Source organism: Rhynchophorus ferrugineus, unplaced genomic scaffold, assembly GCF_030347505.1.
Source record: "Rhynchophorus ferrugineus isolate W39M unplaced genomic scaffold, kcgeb_rfMv2 rfM4, whole genome shotgun sequence".
In the NCBI taxonomy this organism is placed as follows: domain Eukaryota; kingdom Metazoa; phylum Arthropoda; class Insecta; order Coleoptera; family Curculionidae; genus Rhynchophorus; species Rhynchophorus ferrugineus.
In genome coordinates, this window is record NW_027472583.1 from 50,095,817 (window position 1) to 50,122,991 (window position 27,175).

The 27,175-nt window shown below is 32.8% G+C and overlaps 4 protein-coding genes across 9 annotated transcripts in view; 2 read left to right on the top strand and 2 right to left on the bottom strand.

Moving 5' to 3' along the window:
• Positions 1-27,175, bottom strand: part of LOC143196500 (ornithine decarboxylase) — a 149,474-nt gene that overhangs the window by 11,252 nt on the left and 111,047 nt on the right. Inside the window, exon 2 of one of the 3 annotated variants that reach the window (XM_076404230.1) lies at positions 817-1,062. The gene's annotated coding sequence lies outside the window, so the exon portion shown is untranslated. Of the gene's footprint in view, positions 1-816; positions 1,063-27,175 lie in introns of those variants that run through there. The other 2 variants (XM_076404231.1, XM_076404232.1) reach the window with 2 other exon arrangements.
• Cse1 (Chromosome segregation 1) lies at positions 1,570-7,443 on the top strand. Its single transcript, XM_076403722.1, has 18 exons — positions 1,570-1,743; positions 1,867-2,012; positions 2,067-2,259; positions 2,315-2,460; positions 2,516-2,716; positions 2,773-2,940; positions 3,031-3,160; positions 3,223-3,576; positions 3,660-3,858; positions 3,917-4,020; positions 4,077-4,233; positions 5,887-5,978; positions 6,031-6,236; positions 6,289-6,386; positions 6,443-6,610; positions 6,666-6,828; positions 6,884-7,028; positions 7,089-7,443. The coding sequence occupies exons 1-18, from the start codon at positions 1,659-1,661 to the stop codon at positions 7,241-7,243; spliced, it is 2,910 nt and encodes a 969-aa protein (XP_076259837.1). The 5' UTR covers positions 1,570-1,658; the 3' UTR covers positions 7,244-7,443.
• LOC143196501 (uncharacterized) lies at positions 13,064-18,631 on the top strand. 2 transcript variants are annotated; one of them, XM_076404234.1, is made up of 12 exons: positions 13,064-13,153; positions 13,630-13,724; positions 13,835-14,209; positions 14,269-14,798; positions 14,899-15,384; positions 15,440-15,704; positions 17,263-17,458; positions 17,520-17,688; positions 17,746-17,885; positions 17,943-18,059; positions 18,127-18,282; positions 18,336-18,631. In XM_076404234.1, exons 7-12 carry the CDS (start codon positions 17,375-17,377, stop codon positions 18,513-18,515), a joined length of 846 nt encoding a protein of 281 aa, XP_076260349.1. In that variant the 5' UTR covers positions 13,064-13,153; positions 13,630-13,724; positions 13,835-14,209; positions 14,269-14,798; positions 14,899-15,384; positions 15,440-15,704; positions 17,263-17,374; the 3' UTR covers positions 18,516-18,631. The 2 variants fall into 2 exon arrangements, with proteins under 2 accessions (XP_076260349.1, XP_076260348.1); XM_076404233.1 differs by lacking the exons at positions 13,064-13,153; positions 13,630-13,724; positions 13,835-14,209; ... (1 more) ...; positions 14,899-15,384; positions 15,440-15,704 and adding an exon at positions 16,830-17,211.
• The window catches only part of Mcr (Macroglobulin complement-related), a 61,814-nt gene continuing 54,321 nt past the window's right edge, over positions 19,683-27,175 (bottom strand). For all 3 annotated transcript variants that reach the window (XM_076404214.1, XM_076404213.1, XM_076404212.1), the window contains exons 7-12: positions 26,215-26,662; positions 24,013-25,314; positions 23,184-23,958; positions 22,947-23,121; positions 22,786-22,891; positions 19,683-20,392 (exon numbers count right to left, since the gene is read on the bottom strand). In XM_076404214.1, coding sequence (XP_076260329.1) covers positions 20,196-20,392; positions 22,786-22,891; positions 22,947-23,121; positions 23,184-23,958; positions 24,013-25,314; positions 26,215-26,662 — 3,003 coding nt within the window. In that variant the 3' untranslated portion in view covers positions 19,683-20,195. The remainder of the gene's footprint in view (positions 20,393-22,785; positions 22,892-22,946; positions 23,122-23,183; positions 23,959-24,012; positions 25,315-26,214; positions 26,663-27,175) is intronic.

Here is a 27,175-nt window from a genome sequence, read left to right on the forward strand (position 1 = left end):
GTTGGATAGTAATTTCAAACAAATTGGTACGAATCCAAATCTAAGCAAACATTATATAAGAGTTTATAAATCTAACTAAACCATTTAACAAAAAGATGAAAATCTAATGGAAATAAAGTAAAGTAAGTAATAAAAAGTAAGTAAAGTAAATATAAATAATAAAAATTTAAAATAATAAAAAATAATAAAAATAATAAAAAAACCAATCTATTTAAAACAGAAACCTTTAAATAACTACAGCAAATATGATAAAACATATTAAAGAATATAATATTTTTTAAAAGTACAAAAATGTTAAATACAAAAAATATTGTTAAAGTTAAAAAATGTTCATTAATTTAAAGCGGTTTAAAGCAGTATATAGTGGTTTATAAGTGATAATTAACAAATGACAGGTAATAGATTGGTTTTAAATAAAGTATATATGATTTAATTTGCTATAAAAGGAATTTAATTGGATGGAATTTGGAGATATCAACACCATATGTTAAGACACAGAAAGCGGATAAGTAATGAAAAGTTAAGTTAGCAATAATAACAGTCACTGCTCAGATAGTACTATAACAAGCCAAAGATCAACTAAAACGTTGTATGTTTATTCAATTTCTATTGTTTTTAATTTAAAAGTTGAAAAAAGGTCAAATATATAAGCGCCATTTATCCATATCAGGTTACATCTAATGTTCACCTAAAATAAAGCTGTCATTTACAAAATGTTAGACTGAAAGCACATGATGATTTGCTGATATATTTTAAACATGTGATAACACGTTAATTACATTATCTATAACATTTGATACATTATTGGTTACTTACTTTCGGAAGCCACCCTATGGACTGATTTTGATTTCTTGACGGAATCTTGATTTTTTACTGTACTTTTATGAATAAAATTCGACAACGCCGAATTAATAGAAAACGCTTTAAAATATGTTAAGTTTTTACCATAACGACAATCAGATAAATTTCCGAAAAAATCTTGCTTCTAACGTCCGTACATGACACAAAAGTGACAGATGGGTTTGGAACTGTCATTAATTTCTATGACTGTCAGCGAATTGTCTGCTGTCACTTACAATGTGCTGTGACCAACACATTCAAAATTGTTTTTATATTGTTTTAAAAATTAGTTAATACAATTATAAGCATATTTTTTAAGTATATATTTAGATATTCATTATCATTTTTAAAATAAAATAGTTTGAATGCTAGGCAACCCATTATACAGCACGAGAATTATTTAAATTAACTTAATATATTGACTACAAATCCTTTTTTCTATATAAATATTGTTTGTGTATCAATTTGAAATAAATTTAGGGTTATTAGAATGCTAACATTAGTAATTGCCATCAATACGAGTAAGTTTTTATAAATTATAAATAAATAATAAATTAAATAAGCAAACCCTAAATATCATTAAATTTTTGGCACTATATTTCAAATACATAAATAATGTTATTAGATATCATTAATATTTTAGGGATTATAAGAAATGTCTATATATTATAAATTATGCAACCACTAATAACTCTTTCAAAATTAATAGGGATTTTTTTATCTTTTTGTGAACCTGATTATACGAAAGAAAGGTTAGTTACCGGTCAAATTGAGTTGTTTTTTTGTTAAATAGATATTAGCGGTAATTCTTGAAGAAAATGGAAGTTTCAGATGAAAACTTACAAACATTAGGCAAATATTTATTTGAAACATTAAATTCTGATGTGACAGTCAGAAGAACAGGTAATTATTCTTCACATTTGAATAGCACGTCTTTGTAATATCCTTAACGAATTTGTTTAGCTGAGGACTTTATTGAATAAACAATTCTCATACTTTTATATGTCGTACTTTTATTTCTTATAGCCGAAAAATTCTTAGAAGGAGTTGAAGTTAATCAGAATTATCCACTTCTATTACTTCATCTTGTTCATCGGCCTGAAACAGATGCATTGATACGAACAGCAGGGGCCATAGCATTTAAAAACTATATTAAAAGGAATTGGACAGTGGTAAGACAGAAACAAACAACAGTGTGCATGTTCAACAAAAGTGATAATTATTAGGCTGAAGATCAGGCAGATAGAATTCATGGATCTGATAGAGCTTCCATTAAAAGTTTGATAGTCACTATTATGTTAAGTGCCCCAGACAGTATCCAAAAGCAATTAAGTGATGCAATAAGTATAATAGGCAAAACAGACTTTCCTACAAAATGGCCAGAATTAATTACAGAAATGGTAGACAAATTTGCAACAGGTTCTTTTTCTATTTATATGATGGAATAGCATATTTTTAAAATATATATTTTTAGGGAATTTCACTGTTATCAATGGTATATTACGAACTGCACATTCTTTATTTAAAAAATATAGATATGAATTTAAATCTAATGAGTTATGGACAGAAATAAAATATGTTTTGGAAAAACTAGCACAACCTTTGACTGATCTGCTTGTAGTAAGATAGAGTAAAAAAAATTAATGAACAACTGTAAATGAATGTTTTTTTTTAGGCAACTGCTAATGTTATATCTGCTCATGCTAACGATGTAGCAGCATCTCAGTTAATTTTTGGTTCCTTGGTATTAATATCAAAGATATTTTATTCACTGAATTTCCAAGATCTTCCAGAATTTTTTGAGGATAACATGGAAGTTTGGATGAATCATTTCCATGCTCTATTAAATGTTGATCAAGCTAATCTAGAAACTTCTGTAAGTAATAGAATTAGGTATTGAATTGTTCTACTGTAAATATGACTTTTCTGTAGAGTATTGATGATCCAGGTGTTTTGCAAATGTTGAAATCTCAAATCTGTGATAATGTTGCACTGTATGCCCAAAAATATGATGAAGAATTCCAGAAATATTTACCACAATTTGTGTCTGATGTTTGGAGTTTACTAAGCAAAACTGGATTAGAACCAAAATATGATTTGGTAAATATTTATATATTATGTAGCTTTAATTATACTATTCAAGTCAATCAATACAAGTCATTAATTAGAAATTATTTGTAACTTTTGTAGCTGGTTTCAAATGCTTTACAATTTTTATCGACTGTTGCTGAGAGAAATCACTACAGAAATTTATTTGAGGATGCCAATGTTTTGAACAGTTTATGTGAAAAGGTTGTCATACCCAATATGGAATTCAGAAGTAAGTGTTGTACAGGAGAATTACTTTACATGTTTATTTAATTATCTATATTTATTTTTTAGCAACTGATGAGGAACTTTTTGAAGACAACCCTGAGGAATATACTAGAAGAGATATAGAAGGGTCAGATGTAGACACACGTCGAAGAGCAGCATGCGATCTACTGAATACACTCAGTATACAATTTGAGCCTAAAATTATGGAAATTTGCGGGCAATATCTCCAAGTAATGCTATCTAAATACATGGAAAATTCAAAATCTAATTGGCGAAGCAAAGACACTGCTTTGTACTTAGTTATTTCTTTGGTCAGTCGAGGTTCCACTCAGAAACATGGCGTAACACAAACTAGTCAGCTGGTAAACATCGGTCAGTTTTGTCAACAGCAAATCCTACCGGAACTAGAAAGGCCGGATGGTAAGTCTCGAAAATCAGTATACAAATAAAATGAAATAAATGGTGTATATGTAGACAAAATATACTGACTTTATATTTTATAGTGAATGAACTACCAGTGTTGAAGGCCGACGCTATCAAGTACATAATGACTTTTAGATCTGTATTACCAAGTGACGTCGTCGTATCCACGCTTCCTCATCTTATCAGACACTTACAGAGCGAAAGTGCAGTAGTACATACATATGCTGCATGTGCAATTGAAAAAATACTAATTATGAAAGATAATAATAATCATGCCATGTAATAAAATCAATATTAATTTATAAGACTTTCTTAAGCTAACTATCCCATCTTGTAGAGTTTCGGGCGCCCATATTCAACCATTCGCTAGTGATTTACTCAGTAAACTGCTGGAAGTCTTAGATAGACCTGTGTCTGAGGAAAACGAATATGTGATGAAGGGTAGATACCTGTTGATTTTACGAAATTATGCTCTACTAACGTAAATCGGTTTTCAGCTATCATGCGGTCCTTTTCAACGCTTCAGGATTTGGTTATACCCTATTTGAGCATGACGTTACCAAAATTGACGGAGAAACTACAGGCTGTCACTAAGAACCCGTCTCGACCACATTTCAATCACTACCTGTTCGAGACGTTCTCACTATCAATTAGGTAATTATCACCCAATTCTTGATGTGATCAAACTAATAATGACAAATATATGAAATACAATCGGATCGGATGTACTAACAAGGAGTGAAGGAATAAGGAATAGTATAATAGGACCTTTTTATATCAACTTTAATTTACAATTATTGAATGATAATTAAGACTATGAAAAGTGTTGAAAACACGGGTTTTTATAAATTGTACTGTTTCACAGATTATTTTTGCTCCTACAATATTGATAAGTCTACCGACGGCTCTTGCTTCTTTAAAATGTCATGTTGAAATGGAATGAAGTTCTTATTATACACTTGAAATTTCCAAGCAATAATATGGTTCAAATATACACAGCGGCTTTCCACGATGGCACGAATCCGAGTGATACATTTTAAAATGACTCTGTTGCCTAGATTCTTTCCATATACGGCAATTATGCTTATTTATTCAATTATGGTAATTATACAATTATTCATCTAAAAAATATTCCTTATTGCTAAGAATAATTTTCAGCCCATATCACCAATACAATTAAATCTATTTCAAAAGAATCCATTAATCTATCCACAAATATATAACTATAATATATAAAGCTTATTCCTTTTTCATTAAGCAACAAAAGGTAAAAATTGTAGTTTTAACCGATTTACGTACGGATTTTAGTGAATTTATTTCTCCATCCTAATATCTACAATTCAAATTTAAGAAGAGACAAACATTTTTAATACCAATAGAATTTAAAAAATCAGAAAGTATAAGAAAGATTAATTTTCCTGAAAGCTAGTTCTGTATTTCTAATGTTATATTATGCATAGGCACATCTTGAACGGCATAAATCAAATTTAAAGGCAATGGGCTGAGGAGATGATATTGAAGTCTAATGTGAAGTTAAATGCTGTGTTTTACCAAATGTAAAAAGTTAAAGTTTAGTATTAGATGTATAATGAACTAAGGCCTGGGATGTTTAAAAAATCTAAACTGACAATGATTATGGGTTTCAGTTTGACTCATGAAATAAAATCTCATAAATAAAAATCCAATTTGCCGGCTTGGTTGGCGCAGTGGTAAAGGCGACAGGGCGGTCTTCCTCCTGTTACGAGAGCCGTGGGTTCGGATCCTGTTGAGGCATGGTCGTAAATTTATGTTGGTTATTGTTTAATATTTGTGATTGTCCTAGACAAGAGTGCAAAATCCGACAAGGAAAATGATCCCAGTAACGCCAGTATCCAGGCTGGGTAAGACCCTCTGGGATGATTTCTAAGTTGGTCGCTCGCCAGTTGGTATTCTTAATGCCGAGGACCGTGGTTTGGAGCCCACGTTAAACTGTAGTCCAGATAAACCTTCGTTGGTAAAAAGGGGACTAAGATATTTAAAAAACCAGAGTTAAAATGTAATAATGATATTGAAGTCTAATATGAAGTTAAATGCTGTATTTTAGAAAGTGTGAGAAACACTATGTATATAGTTTGTAAAACTAATCGATTAATGAACCAAAGCAAAATATTTTTCACGCGTCAGTCACCAAGATATTTAAATTTCTTTACTTATCTTTTTTAGATTAGTTTAGTTTATAATACCTATAATGGTATAAATATAAGTATATATATATATATATATATATATATTCATTTTCATATTTTCATATTTACTATTTATTTTCAGGATTATATGTAAATCGAACTCATCGGCTGTAAAATCGTTTGAAGATATTCTGTTCCCCATTTTCCAGGGTATTTTGCAACAAGACGTTCAAGGTATGTTATTAAAATAACATGTTCTCAACACGCTAATTTATTCATATTTCAGAATTTATTCCTTATGTTTTCCAAGTACTATCCCTTCTCTTGGATTTCACGTCGCCAGGTGCTATCACTGAGCCATACATGCAACTTCTGCCATGTTTATTGGCTCCAGTGTTATGGGAACGCCCGGCAAATATAAGCCCTTTGGTCCGACTGTTGAAGTCGTTGATTTGTCAGGCTTCAGCTCAGATTATTGCTCAAGAAAAGTTGGTGAGTATAGTGATGTTTTGTGTATCAGACAGGAATAAATCATTATTTACAGCCAGGATTTTTGGGCGTATTTCAAAAGTTAATCGCTTCAAAATCAAATGATCATGAAGGTTTTTATCTGATGCAAGGCCTTGTGCTGCATTGTCCTAAGTAGGTTTATATTCTTTGGGTATTTTGTAAATGTACTAATATCTAATAATTTTCAGGGAAGCCCTACAACCATATCTGAAACAAATTTTTATATTACTCTTTCAAAGACTGTCTTCTAGTAAGACCACCAAATATGTTATTGGCCTCATAGTATTTTTCAGTTTGTTTATCACCAAGTATTCTGCCAACGACTTGATCATGATGATAGATGGAATACAGGACCAGTAAGTAGTGATATTGTTTTTCGATCAGATTATCAGTTATTTCTCGATATTGCAGGATGTTTGGAATGGTATTGGAAAAGTTATTTATTACTGAAACTCAAAAGGTTACTGGTCAGATAGAGAGAAAAATTGTCGCTTGTGGTTTAACGAAATTGTTATGTGAAAGTCCAGAAATGTATACAGGGAAATATGCCAAATATTGGCATCAAGTTTTACTGGTAAATTAAATTTGTTACTGTTATGTTAGCAAATAAGTTACCTGACCATTTTTAGGCTCTTCTAATGTTCTTTGAGCTACCACCAGATGAGACCACATTCCCAGATGATCATTTTATCGAAGTTGATGATACTCCGGCGTATCAGACATCGAACGCCAAGTTGAATTTCGCGAATGCTAATAAAGAGGATCCCGTATCTGGTAATATTTGCGTGATTGTGATTGTGTTAAGAGATTTTTCTGAACCCCAATAAATTTCAGGTTTGGGCGAGCCTCGACAGTTCTTGGTACAAAGCTTAGCGGCGTTAGGTAATTCCCAACCTGGACGTCTTCCCTCTGTCATCGCCAACACCACGCCCCAGACGCAAACTATACTTCAAACGTATCTTAGTAAATTTGGAGTTCAACTTGTTTAGAACGTTGCCTTTTTGTTTTTATTACTCCAGTTTAAATAATCATCGTGTTTTTATATGTATCTTAAGTGTTATTAGATTAAGAATTGAGTATTTAAGTCTACTTACATTGTGTTGTATTTATTTATGCTCCCTATTTTTATAAATAATAAATCGACTGAAAAAATTTTTCTAATATTGCTTTAGATCCCATAGAAACTGAAGTTATCAACCATCTTTAATACCGCCTTTTGATGGATAAAAATTTTAAATATTTCTGTTAGCTAGTGTTGGTTTGACAAAAAATTGTAATTTGTAAACTTGCTTAGCAATATAACTCAATGGCTTAATCTTAAATCTCTTGCTGATTAGCTAATTATTCTGCCACATACTCCGGTATGAATGTGAGTTTACATACCCTTATTTTTTTTATCCCTTTTGTATTCTATAGTTATTTACTTTTACATATGGTTTGTGGTTGCTTGAATTTTAATAATAATTTAAGTATAAGTATTTTAAATTGTTTCTATTATTTCTTCTAATTTTCAATTAATTAGCTGCAATATTTAATGGAGACTAGGGGGTCAACCAGCTCTTATGTGTTGTGAAGATTTCGAAACGTGATAAATTAATAACATTTTAATCTAAAAGTTTATTGATCTAATGGAGATAAACAGGGGGGCTAAACTAAACTTATTTTCAGTACTTAACCAACTTTAATTAACAATAAAATGAAGTTTAGTATTAAATGTATAATGAAATAAAGCCTGGGATATTTAAAAAATTTAAACTAACAATGATTATGAATTTCAGTTTGACTCATAGAATAAAATCTCATAAATAATGATCCAAATTATTTAGAAAATGTTTGAAATTCGTCAATAAAGATTTTCATTCGGACGTAATGATTATTATTAATTAATAATAAAATTAATTTATGTCTATAATGATAGACATAAATTAATTTTATTATCTCATACACACAATTAACAAAGTTAATATGTAATAACTCTTAAAGGTATGTAATTTTAATTTAACATTTAATCAACACGATATTCAGTATTTTCATTAAATCCAGTTTCATTAAAATAATTTAAAATGTTTAAATAGTCAGAAACCAGCATTGATTTGTTTTAAAATAATTCATAATATATTTCTTTCTTAATATAAAATTGCAAAATTTATTCGCACGCCCCTGAATAAAAATCTAAACTTTGTTCAAAATAGTATAGATTATTATCAAAATTCTTGGGGTAAATTAATAAAAAAATCTACAATATTTATCTGTTCTAAAAACAAGTATGCCTTGATTTTTCTGGCCCTATAATGTGCGCACTATGTTGCCATTTTACATTTTGTTTCCGTCGTTATGGCTATCTATTTTGTTTTAATTAAATTAAATATAAAATTTTATTAAACAAAATTGAATACGTTCATGTTACTTGTAATTTATTTGACATTAATGTTACTGGATATAATCAAAGAGTGAATTCAAAGTGTTAGATATTTATATTAAAATTTAAAAAAATCGCTTTACCGAATTAATGACAATGTCGCATTCCTGTTTGTGAATTTGTATAGTACTTTATCCCTGCGCTTTATAGTTGTACGAGCGGTGCCATCCTATATGGTTCGACGTCGTCGCTCTATGCAACTATTTCATAGTTTTTTGGTAAAAATTCGGTCATTTTATTCGTTGTCGCCTTTTTATCATTTTATGATGCATTGCTGCGCTCCATAACGGGTACGTAGAAATTATTTTATAAATATTTGAATAATTATTTATATATATGCAATATCTCCGACACTGAATGATGATCTGAACGGAATTGACATGTGTATATTCCGAATGTTTATTTTGTTTTTCTTATTTTCAGGTACGGGGTTGAAAAAATGCAATTTTACATTCTCGCTTTGCGCGTGTGACCTGGGTACAATATGTGGCTGACTAGCCTGGATCGTCCTAGTCTTGGTGCACATTATCATTCCCTTGGTAGCAGGCCATTGCAGACTTTGATACGTTGTATGATTACCCGTTGCTTCGGCAACTTCTAGTTAATCGGCTTGCGGCTACAGTTGGAGCCCCGGGAGTACGATCGATAGATGATGAGTGGGCTAGTATGGGTTGTCATTGGTGGTGGTTCGTTAGATCTTCGTTCTTCCTTTTCCGGTGATAATGTGGGACTCGGCGGTCATCAGGTCTAGACATGCGAGCAATTCGTTGAAGATTTTTGCCCAGGATGTCGGGAGGCCCGTGGTGACCATCCGGATTGTGCATATTCCGCCCAGCGTCACAACGGTCGGTGCGATAAATCATCACCATTCATTCTTTTTGTTTACTTTCTTTTTGCCGGTGAAATATACAATTTAAATTAAAAACAGTTTTAGCGTCGGTTCGAGCCTAATAATGACCAGCCTGTTGTCAATTCGTTGGTGGAAATGTGTTTTCATCGTCAAAATGACTTCAAGCAGATTATTGTTTTGATCTGGGCCAGCGTTGAAGCTTCTTAATCGGAGCCAGCATATCCCAGTGTCTCTATCAGAAAAGCGATGTGAGTTTTTATCTTGTTATCAATATATCAACTTTTGAATGTTATTTTTTCTTTGTTCCAGAACATTTCGCGAGTGTAACGTGAGTGTTAAGTGTGCTGGTGTTGTGTAGTCCAACCCCCGGGAAAATTGGGCCCCGTCGAGACCTATATCGCGCCATTTATTATTTTTGTAGGGAACGTTCGTAGTTCCATATCCCGAGCATCCGATATGCGTTTGTCGTTCCGTTGATACATGGGTAGGACATAAACAAATAAGGCAGTAGGAGATGGGATATCAAGTAAGTTTTTGTCCGCTGTATATTTTCTATTATAATTTAACATATTTTTTTCTTTGTTGCAGATGGAATAGCAAGCAGATTCGTGTCGCCGCCCCAGACCAGTTATATCGTTATTCATAGCGATATTTAGTATGTAATGTCCAATTTAAAGTGATTGTTGACATTTTCGAATACCTTCTATGGAATATTTATTTCTTAGAATTTTACTCGAGAGTGTTAATAATTTGTGCTGGTCTGTAATTAACTTATTGGGGACCACAGCTGGATTATAGCCAACTTCTAGATGCCTCAAGGTAATTTTTTGGTCTTTATACATTTAAAATATTAAATTTTTGATGCATGAAAGTCTTATCAAAATACGCATCAAAGTATATTATTTTTTAATTATATTATATTAATTACACTGTGTGGTAGAATATTTCTAATATAAATAAGATTATGTATTTTGAATTCCATATTTTTTTATACATATTTTAAAGTCTCCTTTTTACCAACGAGTGTTTATCTGGACTAGACCTACTGTTTATCGTGGACTCCGAACCAGTGTTCTCGACAGTAAGCCAACTGAATGGCCAGTGACCAACTTAGAAATCGTCCCAGAAGACATTCGGTCTTGCCCAGCCTGGTTACTAGTGTGACTAGGATTATTTTCCTTGTTCGATTTTACACTCTTGCCTCCGACAGCCATAAATATTAAACTATCACAAATATAAATTTACAACCACGCCCCAGCAGGATTCAAACCTGCAACTATCGCAACAGTATGTGGGCCGTCCTGTCGGTTTTACCACTGCGCCAACCAAGCCGGCTGAACTCTTTATTCCATTATTAAAACATTGTCTATTAAAATGGTTGTCTAAGACGTCACGTTCCTTAGTAATAGCGCGAATACTATTTACGCTTAAAAGCTGTATTACTCCACAATGGTAATCTATATCCTCCCATACCTATTGCATGTTCCGTGATTTTAGAAGATTTTTAATTTTGTGATTAAATTGTGAGTTTTTAAACGTATGAAATCATCAAATTTCATAGTTGACTTATTCATGACTGATATACCAAGATTACAACTGGAGAGTTTATGCTGAAGTTGTTGCTATATTGCTCGGACTACAGGATGGTTTTACCAAATATTCTAATTTTGTCTGTTCGTGGGACAGTAGAGACACGAAGTTAAAGATTGGTCAAACGAAACCTGTTTCGAATTAAATCTGTTTTTGATAAATCAAATAAATATGCAACGAACAAGAATATGCGATTCTTCCATCCTTACATATAAAACTTGGTTTAATGAAAAATTTTATTGAAAAAAGACCATAGCTAAAAATAGCAAAGGATTTTTGAAATTGAAAACTGTTTCCTCTAAATTAAGTGATGCGAAGTTAAAAGAGGGCATTTTTGTTGGTCCACAAATAAAAAAAACAATGAATTCGATGAAAATATTATCGCGAAAGAGTTAGCGGCTTGGTCATCTCTGTCTTAATGTCATGGTCTTAATATTTCGTCATATTCTTTCAGAATATATGGCTCATTTTTTCTAATGACCACTTAAACCTGAGCTATTTTAATTCATTGTTTATTTGTAAATATAACAGGTCAATTGAAAAGTCCCCAGCCTGACACATAGATGTGCGCTACTAGAATTAAATCCATATGTTTTTAGTTAGCCCTCAAAAGATGCATGTATAGATTTGACAGCTGTCGGATTATTAGTTTGTGAATTATAGCATTTTAAGTGAAGCAACTTTTGTGATTGTGAAAAAATGGATAAAAAGGAATTTCGCATGTTGATAAAATATTGTTTTTTGAAGCTAAAAAATACAATTAAAGCAAAAATTTGGCTTGATGCCAAGTTTCCGGACACTGCCCCGGTAAAATCAACTATCAAGGATTGGTATGCTAAGTTTAGACATGGTGAAATGAGCACCGAAGACGGTGAACGCAGTGGACGGCGAAAAAGGTTGTTACCGACGAAAACATTTAAAAAATCCACAAAATGATTTTGAATGACCGTAAATTGAAATTGAATGAAATAGCAGACACTCTAAAGATATCAACTGAACGTGTACATCATAAAATTCATGAATATTTGGGTATAAGAAGGCTCTGTGCAAAGTGGATGCCGTGCGAGCTCACTTTTAATCAAAAACAACGACGAGTTGATGGTTCGGAGCAGTGTTTGAAGATGATCAAGCGTAATAAACCCAAGTTTTTGCGTCGATATGTGACAATGGATGAAACATGGCACCATCATTTTACTCCGAAGTCCAATCGACAATCGTCCGAGTAGACTGCACACGATGAACCCGCTCCAAAGTGTGGCAAAACGCAACAGTCGGCTGGCAAGGTTATGGCGTCTGTATATTGGGATGCTCATGGAGTAAGTTTCATTGACTACCTTGAAAAAGGAAGAACCATCAACAGCGACTATTACACAGCGTTATTGGGCCGTTTGAAGGACGAAATCGCCGAAAAAGGCTGCATTTGAAGAAAAAGATAGTGCTGCTTCATCAAAACAATGCATCGTGTCACAAGTCAGTGAAAACGATGGCAAAAATCCATGAATTGGGCATCGAATTGCTTCGTCATCCACCGTATTCTCCAGATCTGGTCCTCAGCACCTATTTCCTGTTCTCAGATCTCAAATCAATGCTCGCTAGGAAGAAATTTTCGTCGAATGAAGAGGTGATCGTCGAAACTGAGGCCTATTTTGAAGCAAAGGACAAATCGTACTACAAAAATGGTATCGAAAAGTTGAAGGGTCGCTATTATTAGTGTATCACCCTTGAAGGAAATTATGTTGAATAAAGAAAACTAATTTTGCCAAAGAAATATGTTTTACTATGGTAGGTCGGGGACTTTTCAATTGACTTGTTATATTACTATTTTTCCTATAAAATTAATAATATAAATAAATAAATATGATTAATATTTTCATACTGTATTTATTAATAGTACCTTAATGTATCATAACTTTAAAATAGCACGTATTATAAAAAATCTATTTAAGTTTTAGTGTCCAGTAGGTACAATTAGACAAAAAACCCGTTTTATTTAAAGTTATAGAATGAAAAATAATTTGTCACATAGTGCTATTTACTTAAGTAAGTTTGGAAAAAATGTAATTTCGGTTTTTCCTTCATGGTTTTCAAAGAGAATTTATTTATATAAATTTCAAACACTAACCGTTGGTGTGTATGCCTTTTTGATCTATGACCTTTAACCACTTTTCTGATAAAACCGTAATGTCATTTGAAAAACTTTCAGAGATTTTTTCTGAGAAAAATTGAAACAAATTTTTATAAGCTTTCTTTGAAACTAGCTTAGAATATATTTCCTATTGATCAATTAAATATTGAATACTAAAATGTCCTAAAGGCATATATTTCAAATGCGCCAAGATATGGCTTAATTGAGTAACTATTGGTAGAGATGTGCGAATTTAAAATAATTATAATATTTAATATATATTAATATATATACATAATTTGTTCTGTTAGGAAAAACTGACATTTTCCATCAAGCGTTTATTTGATATCAGATGTTAACAATACATTATAGTTTCTTTTCTTTGTTTTAGGTAAGTGCACATAAGCGACAATTAGAATTCCATGTGGTCTTTACTAGTGATTCGGTAGTGTAGAAGTGGCTGAATGTTATTGAAAAAATATGTAGGTAAATTATATAAAATTATTATGTTTTTTAATGATATATTAGGCAAAATATTAAACTTTTTTGTAAGGATAGGAAAATCACATATATTATTTTTTTAAATATGTTTGAAGTCTCCTTTTTACCAACGAGGGTTTATCTGGGCTGGACCTACTGTTTAACGTGTGTTCTGAACCACGGTCCTCCGACTGGCGAGTGACCAACTTAGAAATCATCCCAGAAGACATCCGGTCTAACCCAGCCTGGTCTAGGACAATCACAAACATAAATTTACGACCACGCCCCAGCAGGATTCGAACATGTAACTATCGCAAGAGTAGGTGGACCGTCCTGTCGCCTTTACCACTGCCCTAATTAGCCGGCATATTATATTTCTGATATATGGTAGCGAGAAAATAGAAGAAGCGATATTAACAATGGTATAAATGGGCAAGACGAAAACATGACCAAAATCCAGGAGGTATTATTTTAAAGTATTTTATATCTGAGTAAGAATATTTATTGTAATAGTTTAATCAGCGATAACTTTTTTTAAATCTATTTGTAGATTACGTACGTTAAACGCGACATTTTCATCTAATAATTATTCAGTGTGAAAAGTGTGTTCATAAATAAAGAGTAAGTAAAATTTTATATTATTGTACCATCATATTTATAAATATTATAGAGAGAAAAAACGTAATACCAACACACCAGTTTGGGTATATTAACAAGCATTCTCAACATTTGATCAGGTCCACAGAATAACACATGTTATTGAAAAAGTCTACGAAAGTAAGAAAGTATGCTCAGCTATATTCTTAGATGTAGCACAACCCTTCGATAACACATGATACCGAACTACTAAAATCGTACATTACAGCCAGAATGCTTAAAGTTAAACAAGAAGCTTACTCTATAATAAAAAAAGTTAAAGCAGGTGTACCGCAAGGAAGTGTATTGGGGCCAATGCTTTATCTGCTCTACACTTGTGATATACCACACATGGAGAATATTACGAGGGCTACATTTGCTGATGATACTGCGATTATAGCTGTCGGAGACAATAGTGAAGAAGCCACACGAAAATTACAACAGGCAAGTGACAATGTAAATAATTAGACACAAGCAGTGCAGTTCACCTACAATATCACCGTACAAGCACCAATAACTTTAAATAATAAATCATTCCATATAGCAACAACGCTAAATATCTCGGAATGAATCTTGATGCAAAATTTCGCTGGAAGGAACATATAAAGAAGAAAAGAAAAGAACTGGAATTGAAATATAGGAAAATGTATTGGCTAATTGGAAGAAAATCACAATTATCAGTACATAATAAATATTATATAAGCAAATACTGAAACCTATATGGACATACGGAGTTCAATTATGGGGATGTTCTGCAAAGAGTAACATACATAAACCACAAATTTTTCAGAACAATGCCCTGAGAGGTATTGTGGGCGCACCCAAGTACTATAGGACTGATTACCTACATCGAGACCTTCAGATACCCACAGTCACTCAAGAAATCAAGAGAATTGCAAGGGGGCATGAGGAAAGACTCCATTATCATGAGAATATTGAAGTATTGTAACTTTTGGATACCACCAGAGCAGGACGCATATTCAAAATAATCAAACCATCTGATATTGTGTAGTGAGGAATTTATACCAATGTAGGATAAATATTCCTATAATTAAATAATAAATTGTATTTATATTATTTCTCAGAAAGGAACCCATAACATTGCATATAATTAATGCAACAATTGGTATGACCACCCATGGGCTTATCTAATGTAATGATGAACTGATGATATGACGTTGACTGAATGTGAATTTGCATTGGCTCTTGCTTTTATTTAGCAAGTAATTTACTGTTTTTATGAAATTGCTTGAGAGACAAAATCTCAATAAGCTGTATGTTTATTAGGGAGTCAAAGTGTAACAGTCCATTGTGTGCCATTTATAGTAGTGTTTCTAATTTGACCTGAAAGTAAGTTATAATTAGTTTTAAAAGGCTTATATACTTTATATTTATACGAACTTTTAGTGATTTAAATAACTATTAGGTCATAGAAAACTAATGATTATATATTTATGCTGGATAACATTCGACAAAGAATTTTTTGTTATAATAATCATATATTTTCAACAAATGATCTTTAAGAAAAACAAAAATTAATATTCCTTGCAATATTTCTTATTGAAAGAATCAATACAAAATAATAAGAGAATTATTAAATTTGTATTTGCCAGATATACTCAATTATAATAATCATTTAATTTTTAGTTCTATAAAATGTATCTTAACACTGGCGAGCCAGTTGAAAAACCCTTCTATCAAAATATAATTCGTTTTATAATAATGTAAATTTGTAAATCTGCATGTTGAAATATTTATGTATATATTTTTATTAATATTAAAACCTATAGTATACTGTCAAAAATGTTTCAGCAAGATCTATGGAATATTAATAGAATGAATAAGTTTTTTCTTCTTGTTTTTCGTTTCTTTCTTTTGGGAAATGCAGAATTGTAGAAGTTCCCTAATACTGAATATTAGAGAACTTCTACATGACCACAGTGTATTTTGAGTTGACCGATCTACAATTCATATATTAGTCCTTAGACTTCTTGAATAATTTGTATTTTAACGTTTTTGATATAGGTATTTATAGTACAGATTTAATTTTGTTAAGTAATATTGAAATATATACCTCTTGTCTTGAAGTTAAATGTTAAGTTTTTTGACATATATATTCATTTTTCATATTTGGTAGTTAGGTGACTCAACATACAAGGCCATAGCAATTCTTTTCAAAACATCTAAAATATATTTTATAACAACTTGTTTCTACGATAACATCATCTAATACAAAATATAGAGGACATATTTGTATATTTTGTCATACGTAATATGTATCACAAAATAAAAACTCGTCCTTCTGTTGACAAAATATAGAGAATATATCTAAATTTTATTCTTCTGTTTTAATTTATGAGTAAATGCACAAATAGAAACATTTTCAAGAGATAAGAATTTTTCAGTAACGTTAAACATTTTGTTTCCAAATTATATATTTGTTTTTGTTGGAATCGCGTTTTCGAATACATGAATAATTATTGAAATCGAGATTTGTGGTAATATGTAACTTCCAGCTAAAAATGACTTCATATTAATAGCAACGATAGACTAGCAGGATTCGTTCAGTTCAATAATGCAACGATAAAATACGTTTATGATATATTCGAAAATTCAGGATAGAGTTAGAATGACATTAAAAAAGACAACATTGATTTTGAGGTTATGTTATGACTTTAAAAATAAATAAGAGTATTTCGAACCACAAAATATATCTTGCTCCGATTTAACATTACAAAATGATTTCTTATAATAAGATACTTGTTATGTTTAATACTAGGTCACTCGTTGCAAATGATTTTAGTACAAAGTCTGGAAAAGTTTTAGGAAAGTTAATGGGAATTAACAAAAATAAAAAGTTTGTAAACAGGGCTCTAACATATAAAAAAGTTCTATAGATTCTTTTTAGAAAGTTTTATCCTAACAAAGCTCCATTATTGCCATCTAACGGATTGTTTGATCGAGTGCCTTTAGAAAATAAAATAGTTGGGAACCCCAAACGTATTTCAATATTAAATAAAATGTTTATGCGGAATGTTATTGATCTTATGACTACTGGCGAATATGCTACTCAGTTTTATGGTCATGGCATACAAGTAAACAAGGTAATTTTGTACTATAATTACAATGCAATATTTATATTCAATATATTGAATTTATTTTTAGGTCAAAATTACTCCAGATTATAAAATTTTAAAAGTTTATTGGATAGCCAATGAAAGTTCTAATGATGATGTTGTTGAAAATCTCTTAAAGAAAAGTGCTGGTACATTGAGACATGAATTATCTCAGCTCAGAGTAATGGGACATATACCAAATATAGTTTTTATTAAAGGTTGTTATGGTATTAATATGATTATCTAATAACATTAATTCTACTGTGGCATTTCAGATAAAGGTTATTTTAATATCATAAAGGTAGAACAAAAATTGGCAGTAGCTGATTATGGTGAAGATTATATAAAGTCTGATTTAGTTAATGAACTAAAATCAGAACATGAGCTCTGGACTGTGCTGGATGCAGATTTTAAGGTGTTATAATGTATTATTACCAACATATTCTTATTAGTTTAATGAAAATATTTACAGAAAAAAATTGAAGCATTTGATTCAGCATCTGGTGAAAATAACTTAAATGAGTCAGATATATTGCCTGTAATGCCTCAAAATGTCTTAGGCCTGGACCATATGGATATTTTAAAAAGAGTTTGTTTCCCAAATCCTTTGAATTATGTTCTATTTATTCTTTATTTTATTTCCAATTAATTTTTAGATTAAAAAGAATAAAAGTAAATCTGAAGCTGAACATAGAAAGTCAATGAAAGATCAATCTACCGATGATGATCATACTATGAAGTCCTATTCAGCTGAATATACAAGCCATGCAGAACACCGTGATGCTTTTAAGCACTTTCTTCATTCAAGACAGGTGATGTCACAATATAATCTTTCCAGTTTAATTACTGGTTGGTTTTATTTCAGATTTTAAGACAGAAACAAAAGAAAATAGAGAAGAATTGGAGCCCCGATACACAGATCTTACAGGAGGAATCTATGGAACAATATTTCAAGCAAATGGAATTATATGATAACGATCCAATGGAAGAAGATGATTATATCGAAGAAATTGATGATGACCCGCGTAGAAATGGAATTGAATAAGAATTTTGAAAAAAGTCAGATTTTTTTTTGTGTCTACCTGTAATGAATAATGTAAATATTTAATAAAAATATTTTACATAGAAATAGATAAAAATTAATCTACAAGTAATTAAAATGTTTCCAATTTTAAATAATTATGCATTTTTTTAGCACAAAATTGTTATAAACTGCTGCTTTAGAGGTGAAGTGTTAGTTAACATAAGCGATCCTTAAGATTATTACCATACATACCACGCGACCATAAAATTAACTATAGTGGAAGTAAAAAGTATGATGAACTAAACCCTTACTTTTCTGTGTATTATAGGCACACAATGTGGAGAACATAGTTTTGTTTATAATGTGTGGCTTATCAGAATTTGTTAATAATTGTATATCAATACGGTTGAGTTTTTTTCAACTATTTTTTCTCTTTTAGAAATTAAATATTTAAATGCAGTTTCATGTAATTATAAGCCTAAAAAGCTATCTAATAATACAGGTTTCTGTAATCAGTGAGTGCCATCTATTGAAAATTATCATAACTGCCACGTAATATTAAGGTTTTTTTTTAATGCAGGTTTCTGTATCAATTCGTAAGCATCAATTGTGAAAGAACTTAATTTAATCACTTTTTATTTAAAAAAAACATTTGAATTGTTTGTTATTTTGATAAATATACTTCTGAAAATGTATATCCAAATGTCATAGCTAACTTACTACTGATTATGTAATTATGGCCTTTATATTTTAATGAATGTGTGTTAATAAACTGCTAATTGTTAGAACCGATTGTGTAGAATCGATTTGGTGAAGGTGTTTGGGCAATTAAAACACTGGATTCAACTGAGTCTCTCTCTATTTATTTCGACAAATATATCGGCCAAAGCCCCAACACAGAATGAATCAAGATGGCGGGATCTTCATCCTGTCCGGATGGCATTAGTACGAACATGCGCCGTAGCGTTTATTATAATTTACAAGAAACTACTAATCGGCTATGCAACCATACATACATCGTCAGAAGATGTCAGATGTAGGCGCACCCACCCATTTATTTATATAACCAACATAATATATAAATTATATTTAAAATGTATTTGTTTCTAGCACTGTATATTCGACAAAAACTTAAATATTCCTTGTCTCTAGTATAATGGTTACAAAAGTTTTAATAAAATACAGGTGTGCAAAAAGATATTCTTTATTAATGTCAACGTGTTGTATACATTTTGTTCTCGACCTTACCTATCACAAAATAAGTAAAAAAAGATTTATTTACAGTCTGTCGAAAAAATGAGTATAAATGAAATAATTTACAATGTAACATACAGTCCTTTGCCATTCTTTTTGGTCCTTTTGAGTGAACAACCCTTAAATCTCAAAAGCACATTATATATTAGCTACCCTTAGAAATGAAATATATTATCTCTATATATAAAAAATAATCGAAAGGTATTAGGATCGACTAAGTCAAATCCTATTATGGACGGTTTTTTAATTGAGACTAGGCGAGCGGGACGCTAACCGGGTATCTAGCGACGCTCTTCATTCACTTAGGCACTAAACACAGTCGTAAGAGAACTCGCGTTTTGTACTACGTTCAAACACTAACTAGGATATGGTACAGGATATACACAGATGTGAACCTTCAGGCGGACATCTTGCAGTGGTCAGTGCTGGAGTCCGACATCGACCGGATCACGAGTGGTCGTTGGCCAGATACTGCGGCAGGAGCACCGTTACTATCGCCAAGGCAATCATCATTATCACCGGGAGTGACACTTTAGATGCTCCGTTGTAGATCCAACAGTACGGACACTGTGAGCTGCCGCACACCTGGCATATGTCCAGCGTGTAGGAGGACAGTGCGTCGATTAGAGTCTCATTGAATCTCTCTAAAAAATAAATTATATGAATTTAATTAATTAAGAAAGAAATCACTATTCAATTTTTTTTAGCCAAGTTGCTCATATATTTTTGATGATGCGTAATAAGATGGTTTAATAATAAAAGTAATCGAATGTAATGCTTTATGGGCGTCAGAGACCATTCCATTAATAGTAGATTATGTGGAGTTGGAAACCACTGATCATTATAGACAAATATAATAAGAAAAAAAGGTGGCGTCTTAGTAAAGTTACACTATGAGCGTTTCGAGCAATCGAGACAGCGTTTCTTTCATCTTTACAATTACATCCCACCAATAATTAAAATATGATAAGAGCCCTGGAGTCAGCCAAGTAATAGCAGAAATGATCAAGGACGGCGGTGATATCTTACTCTGAGGCTTTAAAATATGCTTATGCTAATTCAGAAAAAATTATCAAAGTGTAGGAGTCAGTTTTTAGTTACAGCTTCAAGACTTGGACACTGTGCAAGATTTATTGATGAATGATGTGAGAGGTGACTAAACCTTTCTATATTTCGTAGTTTAGACGTTTTTTGTTCATTGAAATGAAATGAAACTTCGTATCGCTTAACAGTCAATGAAAGTCGTGTTACAAAGTAGTACAATGAATATAAAAGAATGAATGAATTAATACAAAAATCAACTATATTAATCGGCTGATAATTAAACCATTCATTGAAGCAATTTGTATCATGGTTTTTCAATTTATTCATTGAAGCAATTTGTGATATACGACATTTTTTGTTTTTTTATCAGGCGCAAGAACAGAGCGAAAGGTTTTCCGACACTTGAACATGCCACGTACTGTACACACATGTACAATTGACAATGAGGAAAACATGAATTTTCTAAAACCACCAACAGTCAAGGATTGGCCTTGTATGATTTGTTAATCGTCATGGTGAAAGCAAGACGAATCGGAAACTGAATTCGTTTGAACACAAAGGGCATATCCGTTGGGATCATCGAAATATTTGGAATGAACTCATCTTTAAATTTTCCTTTGAGTATTCTAACGTGAATCACTCATCACTTTTCTTATCACCAAGCACAATGGAACGCATAGTTTTGGTTGGTTTAGGTTTCAAAGTATCATGACGAGCCCGTCTTTAATTGTAAATTGGGCGGTGGTAAACCAGGCAAATCTAAGAAGTTTAAAAATTCAGTTGGATTATTAGTGGCTTCGTCTCCGCTTGTTACACAGTCAATAGAATGAATGCAGAGGACCAACGATTTGATTCTGAATTATAAAATTTAAGTAGTCATCTTGATTCTCAGCCGCCAAAATTGCTCGCTCAACCATTTGTTATTTGTGTGGTTAGCAATGATGTTCGGAAAAACTTTGCTGCTGAGCTCTTTTTTCGATGTGAAGAAATTGCAAACATTCTGAGGAAATGAAATCAATACGGTCGATTCGTCGACAGGAAGACGGCGATTACTGAGAGCAATTGCTTGGAGAAATCTTCTGCTTATGGGTCGTTCAGCAATACATCTCTCATGTTTGCTGTCAGTTGAAGTTTCTTCACATAGCGCCACAGATTTGATCATTTCCAATGCGCGTTTGTGCGCCATTATACTATATGTAAACATTTGGTACAATACACATACAATACACGTACAATAGGTACGAAACAGACGAACATTTTGTATGGGAAAATGTTTTTTCTTTTCTTTTATTTTTTCGTCAATTTTCCAATGTTTTTAATTGTTATTTTACTATTCGGGACGGACCCAAATCCAATAAATCGAAAACCATTAAAATCGGTCCAAGCGTTCTTGAGTTATAAGTGTTCGAACAAACCCGACTTTGTTTTATATATTTAAAAAATATAAAAAAATTGCAATAGCAATTAAAATTTAAAAAAATAAGAAGAGAAGAAGAGAGCCATTGTATACCAGTTAATAACAACGGAAGTCTTAAACTTAACGAAATTAATTAAAAACTATTTAGTGAAGTTACTGTTACTAAAAACTAGCAAAACAGTAACAGAAACTATCAGGAATCGTCTAGAGTCCGTCAGGCAGATGCTTATTATCACTATTATTATTAACAAACTCGATGAAAGATGCCCTACGTGTTAGATAGCTCTGATAACCAAATAAGACATATAACTAATGATAATAATAAAATCAATGTTTGCATGGCGCATCATTGATAAGAGAGTTATACTTTGCTATGATGATGAATGAACAGAAGTTTTTAGATACACATTAAAAATTAAAAGAGTCTACATCCAGCGACAGAACAATTCATCTTTTCAGTGGCAATTACGGTGATTTTAAATAAACTGACTTAAACAAATACAGTGTTAAAAACACAGAATATTTGTCACTCATCTAATATATATTTTGTATTTCAAAATTTAATAGAGAACTCACCTGGTGCATAATAATCATATACTCTAGCCGCTAAATATCTAGACATATTAGCAACAGGATACCATCTCTCTACAGTAAAACTGACGCAGATTTCTTCATTGTCAAGCTGAAAGTTTACAAAGTTATTGCAAGTATTATTTTAAAAATTAATGCAATCTTACATAATCAAAATAAAACATGACCTTCCGCTCTTGGAACTTGGCCTTCTGGAGGTTTCGCACACGTCGGGAGAGGATGTACGCATCCAAATCCTGTTGCTGTACAATATATCCAGTGGGAATAGTGACGTCTAGGACGGCTAAACCGGATCTTTGCGATTCATTTAGATTAGTCCAGCTACAAATATGATGGAAATAAAACGATATTGGATCTCAATATATGGCAATATTCCAGCTTACCTTTGACAACTAACATAGTTTATATGAGATTGATTACGGCCGTAGAAGTTCGGACGCGTCACCAGACTGAAGGCCTTAACTGGAGGTGGTGTTTGGAATTTTTCAATGTCTACATTATATTGGACGTGCATCTGCAAAATTGCGTAACCGGTACCGCGGGCGTCCACTTTAACGGTTCCCCAAGCGTTGGGGATCTCAATGTGTTGAAGCGTAGCTCGATTTTTATCATTAATATAGAGTACTTGGCTCTGACCAGGTAATGATGTGGCTTCAATTCGTACTGATAAACTGGATATATCTCTGATACGTTGAGCTGACGTATACTCGATCAATGCCTTCATTGCATTGGCGGTATCTGAAGTTGAAGCCCAGCCACCATCAGACAGACGTTGGGTATTTAGCCAACGAACTATGTTGTCGACCCAGAGTTCTTGTCTTTCTACATATACCATCAGAGCATAGGCAGTAGCTTCGATGTTTTCGCTGTCATATTCATAAGGCAATCTGGGAAGTAGGAAGGGCCGTTGATTTTCAATTTTAAAAGGCGGCTGTGGCACATTTTTTCGAGCAAAGTACAATAGACCACCCTCTAAGTTTCCTATTTTAGACAAAGCGATATAAGCAGTCTCCGCAGTAGCTGCTTTGACTTTCATTAGGGCATAAGCGACAATAGCAATATCGAATGCGCGCCCTTTGTCTTGTATTAAGTCCATGTTCCTTTCCAACCATGATACAGCTTTTTTCGATGCTATCGCCACTTTAGTGCTTAATCCACCTAAAAAATAAAAATTTATGAAAATAACGTCGGGCATTATATGATGTTACTTACTTGTTAGATCCTTGACACTCTCTAACGTTATAAGAACGTGAGCTGTAAGCGTGATATTTCTATGGGCGATGCGATCGGTGCCGTCAAAATTCAACGACGAATTGTATTTTCGATCGGGCAACCAAGTAGTTTCATAGAAAGAACCCTCTTCCGTCTGATGTCTTAACACCCATTCTACAGATTTGGCAATTATAGACGGATCAATGTAGATGTAGTTCTCCCATTCATAGAAGCTGGCTTCTTGTAGTATACGGGCGCAGTACGCGGTGAGCCATACCGACGACGCCGACTGATTCCAATCACTACGGAAAGTTGAGAAACTGCCATCGGGCTGCATAAAACTCAGCTGTCTTTGATAACCGACGTTCAAGTAATGAAAAGCCTGTTTTTGTAACGTTCTATTTTCTTGCTGAGTGTAACGCATATAAAGCAGCGTGTACATGTTTGCGGCAAAAGAGAACATATTCTGCTCAGCAGAATCCATTGGCAAATGAAGCAAAGATGTTGCATTAACTGGCATGGTAGGGAAGATGGGACCGACTACGTCGCCGATGATTGATATACTAGCTTTATTTGATCCGTAGACATAGTAACGATCGTATTCGTACGGTATAACTGGCGTTTCGGTTATATTGATATGCATATACTGGAAAGTATAAGCTCTGTTGCTTAGATCAAGCAGAACCGATTGATGACGATGTTGAGGGAGACCATCGGCTTCAACGTGTAACTTTCTCGTGATTTCGTCTTTTCCGATCAGAGTGCTGGCATATAAAGTTACGTCGATATCTCCTAAACGAGTTGGTACTATGGGAATATGTACTTGGGCCGCGTCTTGACTCTTGATGAATATAAAGAACTGGTGTTCGCCGAATGACGTCCTCGGGTTGTAAGCTCGCACCACGCCTCCTTCTTCTACGTGCACGAATTTGTAGTCAGGAGAGCCTTTAAGGACTACTGTAGCTTCCATATCGTCTGTCATATAATTAAAGACTGTGATTCTAATGCCGACTTGCTCTCCTTGCATGCATGTTTCCGGCATTTCGACGTTGATAAAGAACGGCAAGACGCCAACATATTCGATGGCCTTGGTTAACATACCAAATCCCATTGTGGGACTGACGGAGAAGGCAGATACCATCCAATGGACTGGTCGACTTGGTACGTCTACGTTGAAAATATAGCGACCGTGAGGACCGATATTGACATCGCGCCACAGCCAGACATTTTCGTATTGTCGTTGGATTCTGTTGAAGCGGAACTTACGGAAATATGACAGTTCAGTACCGTTATCTGAATGACCTACAGAGAAAAGGATTCGATTAACTTTTTAATAATGATGACGCCAACATAAGTAATCAAAAGTATTTTTATGAAAATTATTATTACGAGTACAAATAAGTCTCTGTCGTTCAGTTTTTGTATCAAGATTAATTTTTTCTCCGTAAAAATATTGAATTCGTAACTAAATAAACATTTTTATAGTTGAGATCCATCAATTGTTTGTGGAAGCTTGGATAAGAATTAGTCGCATCGGGAAATTGGTGAATTTGTCGTCTAAGACAAAAAACATTACCTAAAGTAAATTAAAACACCTACAAAATGTATAAAGAAGCGAAAATTAAATTATTTTTTGGAAGGACAGTTGTGCCTAATTAATTTAAAGTTATTACGAAGGATTTAAAAGCAAAGAAATTAGCTCCATATCAATTAATGTTGAGAAACATTGCACGCCATTTTTTTTACATTGGGAATCACAATGATAATCATAAAGAAGAAATCGACCAACTGGCTATGCTTCAATATCACTATATTCACAGCAAATATTTCATTTTATACACATCATTATTGGAACGAGCTTCAGTCAAATTTTCGAGGAAAACTTAATTATTAATATTCCAGACAAGACAAAATTGTATTAAATCTCTTGAATTATATGAAAACCCTCGTGTTCACCCGACACTGGCCCCTTCTGATAACTACTTGCTTCCATAGATTCTGTATATTATATCTGAATCGATTAAAATATGAGATATTTTTTCAACCTGATGTGGACGTGTCCCAAAAAAGATGAAACAAAAAAAAAACATTTTCTTACAATAAGTACTCAACTTTTGATTTAAAAAAGGCGGAAATATATTTTAAATGAATAATAATTATCATAAATAAATATACAATTAAAACAAAACTAAAGTGACTTACATCCTGCTTCGTCGGTACCATCTTCACAATCGAATACGCCGTCACAACGTTGCCGGAGTCTGTAGCAGCGCCCATTGAGACACTCGCCGAAACCCTGAGTAATGTTACAAACGCTAGGTCTGCGCGCTACCTCGAAATCACTGAACACGATCAAGCCGGCATATTCGAACGTTCGGTTAGCATCGATGCCATAAGTGCTCGACGGGAAGTACACTAGCTCATCTGGGTGTCCATCGTGAGAAGTCCAAGCGTGGCGCAGGGTTCCATTACTACTCTGATCAAATGTTCCCATCTTCGTGATCACTTTCGCGTATGTTAATTCATTGCCAGCCTGCATGGTATAAAAGGCTCGGTCGATACCCGACAAACCGACATAAGATCCCGGTTCTCCGTAAATGGCAATCTCCACCTTATGTCCTGTACGAGCCTTTTTATTGTTGATGAAAACCTACAAGAATGAGATTATCATTAATTTTGAGTATATGGGAAAAATTAATTTTCAGTTTTTATTAAATATTCAGAAAAATGTTCGAAAACCTATTACTGGAACAACACATGTAAAATAAGCATGTATCTTTGATAACAACATGATAAATTGTATTCTAGTTATTAGGCCTATAAATTAGTTTTAAAGAATTTTATTTTTAATTTGAAGCTTTATTGTGAAAAATCGATACATGATAGCCGCTACTTTTTCCCATCTTTCAGGCAATTTCAGGCAGAAAGCCCTTTGTCCTCAGTGTCAGTCACCACTTTTAAAACATGGTTACAAGGAAATATGGAAGAAGTAAAACTCCCCGCAAAAGCTACTCGGTTCAAATTGATACACTTTCAACGCACTGAAAACACATTTTGTTCACACTTCAACGAAATAATATACTGGAAAGTGAATCCTGTCAGTGAGGATTCGACATAACGTTGGTTACAAATGTACTTGATACGATTTAATACACAGTAAAAC